Consider the following 8,965-nt stretch of genomic DNA (forward strand, 5'->3'; position numbering starts at 1 on the left):
ACTCCTCGGGCTCCTGTGGGGACACAAACCTCTGGCCCCCTCTGGGAATTTTCCCGCACAGCCCCCCCCGGGGACAGGGCGGCCACCTCCGTCCTCCCCACAGGAACCGGGACGAGCCGGCGCTGCTCCGGCAGCGGCTCCTGCCGAGGCAGCGGCGGGAAGGAGAGCGCGGGCAGCCGCTCCCGCAGCGCCCTCAGGCCACGGGCAACACGGCGCCGACACGGCACAAGGAACCCGCCGGAGCCCCCTGCCGCCCCCTCCGCCCGCAGCCAGCCCCGAGCCCCGGCAGAACCGAGCGCGGCTCCCACCTGCGCTGGGGCCGCCTCCGAGCTCCGCCAGTGCCGCCTCACCGGGCTCCGGCCGCTGCCGCCGCTCCCGGGCCCGCACACGCGCTCTCACAATGGCCCCTCTGCCCAGCCACGGGCGCCCGGGGGGCGGCCCCGGCAACGGGCTTGGCCCCGCTCCGCCCAATCAGCGCGCGCCCACAACCGGCACTGACGGCACAATCAGCCAATGGCGGCGAGCGAGGCCCGGGCTGTGCACACGGCCCACACCCGCCCCGCGCTCTCAGGCCCCGCCCCCGGGCTGTGGGAGGGGAAAGCCGCAGATGAGGAACCGCCCTGGGACGGGCCCGGGCCCGAGGCGGGATTGAGCTGGAAACACAAACAAAGTTCTCCGCACCTCCCGGCCCGCCTTTCCCAGCCCTGCGTGTTCCCTGCCACCGGCTCCGAGGAAAGCCCTTAGTTCTCCCGGCCCTAATTAGGAGCATCAGCGCATGGCTTTGATTTCGCCAAAAAAGAGGGAAAAGCCCCAAGGCCCTTGGGCTGAGTGGAGGAGGGGGGAGATTTCTGTGAGAAAACTCCCAAAGTAGTTTTTCCCCAGAGTTGGCAGTTTGCCCTCGTGGTCCCCTGTATATTACTGGAGCTAAGATTCTTTCACCAATTTCAAAGTCTCCCTCTTTTAGTGCTTGTGGTTTTAACCGCACCCAGTGGTCATGAGGGTCGGGGGGTATAAATCAGGTTCTTTGTCAGGATCAATAGGTCCAGGATCAAAGGGATCCTCCTCTGGACCATCTTGATCACTTTCCTCGCTGTCACAGTCGGCAGTGAAAACCCTCACGGAGCTCAAAAACACTTTTTTCCTGGGCAGACATTCCCTGACCCATCGTCCCCTGCAGCAGCTGACCTCCAAAATCCCAGAGTGTTGGCTCACCTCCCATCTCTGGAGGGGCTCCTTTTGCCAGCTGTCATTCCTGCTTCTTTCAGCAGCACTTTGTTCTGCAGGGCTCCGTCACACGGGGCACCATTTGACGGCGATTGACAGAGAGACATGGTCTCCATGGGGTGCAGGCATGAGGCCGTTTATTGATACGCCTGGCTGAGTTTATATACCTTTTCATTATATAACAGGTACTATTGCCAAGTACATTGCTTTAGTCATGCCTCACACTAACTAACACAGGTATGTGCTGTCTCATCTCAGTCCTGCTTGCTAAGCACATCTTGTACCTAGCACATCGCTGTCTCTTACATTCCTTTCTCAAACTTCTGCTTTCGGTTGCCAAGGCTTGCGGCCACCTGATGCTGACATGTCCATTTGTGTCATGAGCTGAGCAGTGCTCCCAGCTCGGCTCTCTGGCTGTATTCCCACAACTGGGCAGGTTTTTCCCTTGCATGGAGCCTTCCCCGTGGCCCTTCTGGCCTTCCCCAGGCCCCTTCTGCCCTCCCGCAGAACCCGTGGCATTTTCCACCACACACAGTTGGTGACCCAGAGTCGGCTGCAGCCGAGAAGGCTCCAAGCAGCTCCTTCCAGGCTGACTCTGCAGATGCCGAGGCTGCTCTGGGCTCTGCCAGGGCTCTGCTGGGGCTCAGCTCTGGGCAAGGCTGGGCCCCCTCTGCCCTGGCATTGCTCCAGGCAACTGAGTCGCAGGGGGAGAAGGACGGGACATGTCAAAGGAGTTGAGGTTTAAGGGAATTTTTATTCACAAAGCCTCCTGTAGGATCACCTGTGGATGGCGGGGAGAGGGAACTCTGCAGAGCTGAGACATTCTAGAACACGTGGGTTTATTGCAAGGGTGGTGGGTAAAAACGGACTGCCTTCAGCCACCAGCCTCAGCTGAAGGGAAGTCCCAAAGAGAGAGGGAGAGAGAGAACAAGAGGGTAAGAGGTAAGAGAGGTGGCAGGGGTCAGAGCACAAGGGGCAGGAGCTGAGAGAGGGGGTGCAAAGAGAGAAGGGAGCAAGAGAGGAGAGGGCAAGAGAGCCAGAGAGAGCAAGGTCTTTGTTCCAATACATTATGTCTCCTTTTTTATTGAATACTCTAATTTACACTAACCAACCAGTACAAGACACAAAATCCTATAGAATCTACATGCAGCCTATAGGAACTACTACTTTACCATACTGTGTTACATTTTCAACTCTAAAACTACTCTTCAGACTTTTCTCTTTTGCTACCTTGACCTTTGGATCCCTTAGCCAGCAGTAGGGTATTGTTCAATCAAAAGGGATTCCCCTTCAGCTGGTTAGCCTATTGTTTTCAAGTGATATAGTAACTAAGGCTCGGTATCTTACAACTCAAAGCAAGCTTTTATTTCTATTTCGATTATAGGATTCATATTTTCAGAATCATTTCCTAAGCCAACATATTTATAAGGTTTCCCTGATTCATCTTCCCCAACAGCTGCCATAACAAACAGGGTGTCATAACAACCATTACAAACAGGGTGCCATAACTACCTAAACTAACTAGCAGTGCTAAGTACCATAACTAACTAGCAGTCCTAACTACTGTAACAAAAAGCTCTTCTCAAGTGCTTTATGTCCTCTGCTGCTCCCTCAGTGTCTTTGCTGCAGCGATCAGAGCGCTCAGGCTGGAGAGAGGCTCAGCTGATGATAAAAATGGGTGCTGCCCAAAGGATCAAAAAGAAAGAAATGAACCGTCACTTTCCAAAGTCAAGTTCCTCACAGGCTCTGTTGCCACAGGACAAAGGGGAATGGATTTTAACTGAAGGGAGGGAAGCAGGCTCAGATTAGATCGGAGGAAGAATTTTTCTCCCCAGGAGAGTGGGGAAACACTGACAGAAGGTGCCCAGAGATGTGGGAGGTGCCTCCTCCCGGGAAACATCCAAGCTCAGGTCAGGCAGGGCTCTGAGCCACCTGATGTGCTTGAAGATGTCTGTGCCCATTGAGGGCAGCAGGCCCAGATGACCTGGAAAGGACCCTGCCAACCCAAGCCAGGCCAGGCTTCTGCTCGCTTTGCGTGTGAAAAGCAGCGAGAGCGGAGATGATGGGAGAGGGCCCCACAAGAAAAGCCCTCCCTGGCTCTGCCGTTTCCCCTGCAGCCGCCGGGCACTGACCTGCAGCAGCTCCTGGGCAGACCAGCGCCGCTCCTCGTCCAGCTCCAGGCTGCACTCGAGGAAGTCCCGCAGCAGAGCCGACAGGCGCCGGGGCTCCTGCAGCCGCGGGGTCCCGTTCTGCCGGATCAGAGCGCGAGCCTGCAGGAAAGGCAAACACAGCGCTCCGCCAGCTCCCTTCACACCCACAGCTGCTCACATCCACCCCGGCTTCTCAGCCCCGGCTCCAGGGGCACTTTCCTCCCTGCCACAGACGCTGCTCCCCAGCTCATTTTTCTAGGCCAACCAAAAATCCCAAACCCTGGTGCAGCCACAGCCATTGCAGCATCCAAATGATCTTGCCTTGAGAGCCAATCTCATTGCCTGACTTTGTTAGGAGGAACCTCCATCAGAAATAGCACATTTTGCTTCTCCAAATCCAGACACCAGCTTTACAGGCCATTTTCAAGAGTCACTGGGGTCTGACTGTGTCATTTCAAAGGGTTCTCACATCAAATGCATCTCTGCAGGGCCACTGACACTCAAGTAAATTCATTCCTGATGCCCCATCCCAGAAACCGCCCGACAAGAAACAGGTTTGTGTTGCTGAAAGCTCAGGCCTGGTGACATGGAGAAAGGAGCTTGGGATAGGAAAGAAACATGTTAGACTATGGGGATGTTAAAGAATCATCTTCATGTGTTAGACAACTTTCCCAGTGAGAAGAGCCAGGAAGGATTTCCTCTCGCAAAACCTGTTTCAGAAACTCCTTTGTAAATTTCTTGGGTTTGGGTTTTGGGGCACGTTTGGGGTTTTTTGCAAGATAACATTAGAGCTGATCCACTGGCTTCATGTTTTCAGGTCATCCTCACAGACAGGAGAGCTGCAACAACTTAAAGCCCAAAGCAAATTGTTGCTGGAGACTGCAGAATATTTGTCTGTGTTCAGGTTTGAGTCCTCTGGGAATTCCCCTCCCGATGTGCAGAAACCTCCAGCTGCTCCTCCCAGGGCAGGGTCACGCTGTGCTCACAGGGCTCTGCAAACACTGGAGAATTTGCCTCTTACCATGGCCCCCGTCTCCTTGAAGTAAGGAGGTTCTCCTTCCACCATCTCGATGGTCACAATGCCAAATGACCAGACGTCCACCTTGGGGCCGTAAGGAGAACTGGTCACAACTTCTGGGGCCATCCAGTGAGCAGTGCCCACCATGGAGCTGGGCTGGTCCTGCTCAGGGCTGAGCTGAGCGCAGAGGCCAAAATCAGCTGAGGACAGAAACAAAGCCTGTCAAAGGCAGCTGGAATGAGGAAACCACTCACAAACATTCCCCACCCTCAGTCTGACAATGCACTACTGAATCCAGCTGGAAGAGTCCTCAGGGCTGTAGCCAAGGCAAGATGGAACTGGACCCTTAAAGAAACCCTCAGCTTTCATGCAGTGGCTTTTACTGATTCCCTTGAAGCTTGAGATTCCAACTCCCGCCCCTCTGGAAGGGCCAGAGCCAGAGCAAAGGCACTCCTGACACTGCTGCTCCTCTCCTGAGCTCTCTGCAGGGGCAGCAGGGGCCGGGCAGGGCCACCAGCAGCACCTGTGGGGCTCTGGCCGTCCCTGGGAAGCCCCACACCCGCACCCCGGGAGCGCCGTGCCTGGCCAGGAACACCCACCCAGCTTGACAGAGCCGTCCATTCCCAGCAGGATGTTGGAGCTCTTCAGATCTCTGTGGATCACCTGGTGTGAATGGAGGAAATCCAGGCCCTGCAGACACTGAGAGGGAACACAAAACACCAGGGTAAAAATCAAGGGCTGGAATATAGCACACAAGAAAGGAGAGTTTAGAATTCTGCCAGCAGAAACTTTGCTGTGACAGGCCAGGAGTGCAGTGCAGACCAGCTCCAGGCAAATGGTTCAAGGCAAAGCTGAGAACAGCAAATCCAATCCAAACAAGACAGAGTACCCCCACAGCAGGAAAGAGGACAAGAACAGAAGTGCAGTGATGCTGGCAGGCCATTCCTCCCAGTGGCTCTTTCTTCTCCAGCTCATAAAAACAACACAGAAACAAAGCCCTGAGCCCACGTGGAGCCACCCCTGTTCCCCTGCCCTGTTTGGAAGGACCATCGTGTCCAAGCCATGGGAGGCACAAGCAGGATCCCTCACCTCCCGACTGACAGCTGCCATCTCTCCTTCAGCCATGCGTGTGTGTCTGACAACGTCCTGCAAAGTTCCTCCATCCATGTATTCCATCACCAGCCAGAGATCTCCATCAACAAGGAAGCTGGAAGAGGAACACAATGGCCCGGAGATGAATGTGCAGTGCTCAATTCCCCCATGGAAAAGCCTCCAGTGGGGTTTTGTTTCCAGGGCACTTGTCAATGGGGACAGAATCAGATGGAGAGACATTCCTGCCAGGGTGCACAGGCCTTGGAATCTGCACAGTCTAAAGGAGAAGGAGACACCTGTGCAAAAGGAGAGGCCTTAGATGACAAACAAGTGAAAAATGCAGTTTAGCAACAGCCCAGATCCATGTGAAACCACAACACTTGGCCCCAGCTGGTTCAGCATCTGAACTCAGCAGTTCCACCATTCACTCCAGAGCAAGGCCACACAACTTCCAGAGTTATCCAGGGAGGGAGGCCCTGCAGCACTTGGGATAAAAGTGGTCAACTGTTTGGAAAACCTTGCAGAAAGTCTCTTCAGAAACAGGCAGGGCCATTGAAAAATGGGCAAATGAGGCGTTTCTGGAAACAAGAACCTGGTCTTCCTGGCATCTGCAGGAATGGAAAAGATTTGGGAAGAAGAAGCCAAGGGAAATAATTTCTGCCATGGATTGTCAGCACTTGTTGTAAGACACAGAAAATAGGGTCAACTTGAAGGAAACACCAAAGCAATAAAAGCACATGGAGGGAGTGAACTGCCAGGCTGTTGTTTTGGGAAGATATGGCCGGGTCAGGCTTTTTCAAAACAGGCTTCAGACTAGGGATACCAGGAAAGATCAACGCAGGGCCCGTGCACGGGATGAGACCTGAACACTCACCTGTCCAAAGAGCTGACAATGTTGGGGTTCTTCTTGTCCCTCAGGACCAGGGTCTCATTCAGAGCTCGTTCCCAGTTCTGCCCTCTGAGACTGATTTTCTTTATGGCCACCTGAAGGGACATTGCAGACCTTTAACTGGAGGAGTCTGTGGCAGGAGGCCACAGCAAACACGGGGCGAGTCTTTTTGGAGCGACGGAGCCGGGCTGTGCCAAACTGCCCTGGGATGGGACACCAGAGCTCAGCAAGTGCCATTCCCACAGCCCATGGCTCTGCTCGCTGGGGGCCGCTGACAGGACACATGGCCAGAGACATTTGGCCTTGGGAGCTCTGCAGAAATGGTCCCTCAGCCTCAAAGCTCTAACAACATTCTCTGCACCTACACTCTTCTCAAATGGCCCTAGTTTACCACCACTCTTATAATGATGAGGGTGATGCTCATTATTATTCAAACCCATTTTGCAAGCAGGAGGTAATTCTGATTCTGTGAAAACTGAGCAAAATAGCTGGGAACCCTTTAGCAATTCTATGGGGATGGGTCATGATTTCAAATGCAGCTGCTCTGTTTGGGATTGCACAACAAAGCAAACACACACATCCATTGCTCTGATGATCCTTGTCACAGGCTGTCACTGACACCAGCCCCAAACACAACTGCAGGGTTTAGGAGAGAGCTTTGCTCTGGACATCCATCTTCTCATTGCTCTCTCTGTGAACAGCTGCAGTAGGACTAAAGCCCCAAACTAAGATCCCAAGCAGGATCTCTGCTTAATTAGGACTTGAGGTACCCTTTGAAGATAAAACTCAGCATGGAAAAACTGCTAAACAGTGCTCCTGTCCAAGGCTGGGATGGAGATAAATTGGGCCTCAGTCTCCACCAGCTGATGCATTCACAGTTTTAGATGTGCAGACCAAGGCAGCGTGTCCTGCTCTGACAGACACCGCTGCCCTCCTTGCATTCCTTTGGGCACTCCAGAAGCTCCAAGTCTGTCCCAGCTGTGCTCTGCAGGCTGACCCTGCTCTGCCTTCAGAGGAGCAGCCTGTGCAGGAAAGCTCTGCTGGGCCCCCAAAGCTCCAGCCACAGCTCCCAGCAGAGGGGAAAGCCCTCGAGAGCTGCCGGACGTGCCGGGCGTGTTGACACTGACCTCTCCTGCAGTGGCCCTGTCGAGTCCTTTGTAAACGGCCCCGAAAGCCCTGGAGACAAAAGAGCAGAGAAAAAAGAAGCAGTGCTTTAGGCCCTGGGAGTCAAAGTCAGCCCAGACAGGAGATCTCTTCTGCCTGTAGCATTCAGAAAACACCTGGGTGCGTCAGCCCTTCAAACAACGGCGCAGCAGCCACCAGTCCTCTGCCATGCAAGGTGTGCAAGGGAAAGCTGAGGCCAAACATGAAGGAAAAGTGCTGGAGCAAATCCCAAATGTCCATGATGAATTCCTTTAGTTCAAACCCTAGGGTGGGGTGCTGGGTGTCTAAAGAACTAGGAAAGAATGTATTTCATCCTTTTGCATTTCCTGCCTAAGACCTGCAGCATCCACAAGAGCCCTGCCATCAGGGCATCATGCATTTTCCCCTCAAGGGCAGCAGCTCTGTGTCTGTTACTGAATGTATGGGGTCTGCTACTTGTGCTGAAAAGAGCCCTTCTTAGTTCATCTCTGGTTTCTGTTTGTAAACCATTATACTGATAATCCTGACCGGTGGATATTTTTGGAAGTAAAATATTGGAAAGAAATCTTCTTCAGAACTGTTTTCTGACAGTCACCAGATGGTGAGTTGCTCTCTTAGGCAATCCCATTCCAGGACAGGATCTTCCAGGTCCTGCTCCTTGCTGCAGGCAGGACACTGCCAGCCTCAGGGGCCTTTGGCGGTGCCACCTGACCACAGTTATCAATTCTGGTCAGGACTGAGAGACAGCAGGATCATACCCCAGTGTCTGAAGGCGTTTGGAGCTCTCCTGACTCCTCACTTGATCCTGCACCAGCAGAATACCTGGGCCCTGCTGGTGTAGAAGTAACTGCCTTGCACTTACCCTTGGCCAATCTGCTCCAGTTCCAGGTATTTCTCCGCAGGCTCCCCCACGCTCACGGTGTTCCCTGAAAGAAACCACATGGAAGACGCTCCCTCCCAGATGGAGACCCCGCCTTGCAGCAGAGCCAGAATGGGGCCCCACTCCCTGGGGCCCTTGTTCTCAGCCGGGGAAGGACAATCAATGACTCTGTGACATTCAGCTGCAGAGCAACACTGGGTGCAGCTGATGCTGAGACACACACACAGCCCCTGCTCGGGCACACAGGAACAGAGCAGACGTACTCAGCTGCCTCAGGCACCACTCCCCTCTCTCCTCTGCCTGCAGGGCTGTGCTGCTGTCAGAACGTTCAGCCCAGGATCCCTCAGCAGAGGGAGGTTCAGTGTCCTCTTCCCAAGCAGAGGGAGGTTCTCCATCCTCTTCCCAAAACGCTGCAGGTTTTTCATCCTTTTCCCAAAACGCTGCAGGTTCACCGTCATCTTTCCAACTCACGGGATGTTCGCCGTCCTCTTCCCATGCTGGGAGATGTTCACCTTCCTCATCCCACACTGGGAGATGTCCACTGTCCCTGTCCCACGCCGCGGGAGCCT

General features: G+C 54.1%; 1 protein-coding gene across 1 annotated transcript; it reads right to left on the reverse strand.

Annotated features, from left to right (window-relative positions):
- Window positions 1-4,275: 4,275 nt before the first annotated feature.
- LOC310923765 (serine/threonine-protein kinase PAK 3-like) lies at window positions 4,276-8,698 on the reverse strand. Its single transcript, XM_083885698.1, has 6 exons — window positions 8,379-8,698; window positions 7,501-7,549; window positions 6,359-6,468; window positions 5,482-5,599; window positions 4,992-5,091; window positions 4,276-4,592 (listed from the first exon to the last, which is right to left on the reverse strand). Exons 1-6 carry the CDS (start codon window positions 8,456-8,458, stop codon window positions 4,357-4,359), a joined length of 693 nt encoding a protein of 230 aa, XP_083741824.1. The 5' UTR covers window positions 8,459-8,698; the 3' UTR covers window positions 4,276-4,356.
- Between the last annotated feature and the right edge of the window lie 267 nt (window positions 8,699-8,965).

Source organism: Zosterops lateralis (genome assembly GCF_965231275.1).
Source record: "Zosterops lateralis genome assembly, contig: HAP1_HAP1_SCAFFOLD_286, whole genome shotgun sequence".
Classification (NCBI taxonomy): domain Eukaryota; kingdom Metazoa; phylum Chordata; class Aves; order Passeriformes; family Zosteropidae; genus Zosterops; species Zosterops lateralis.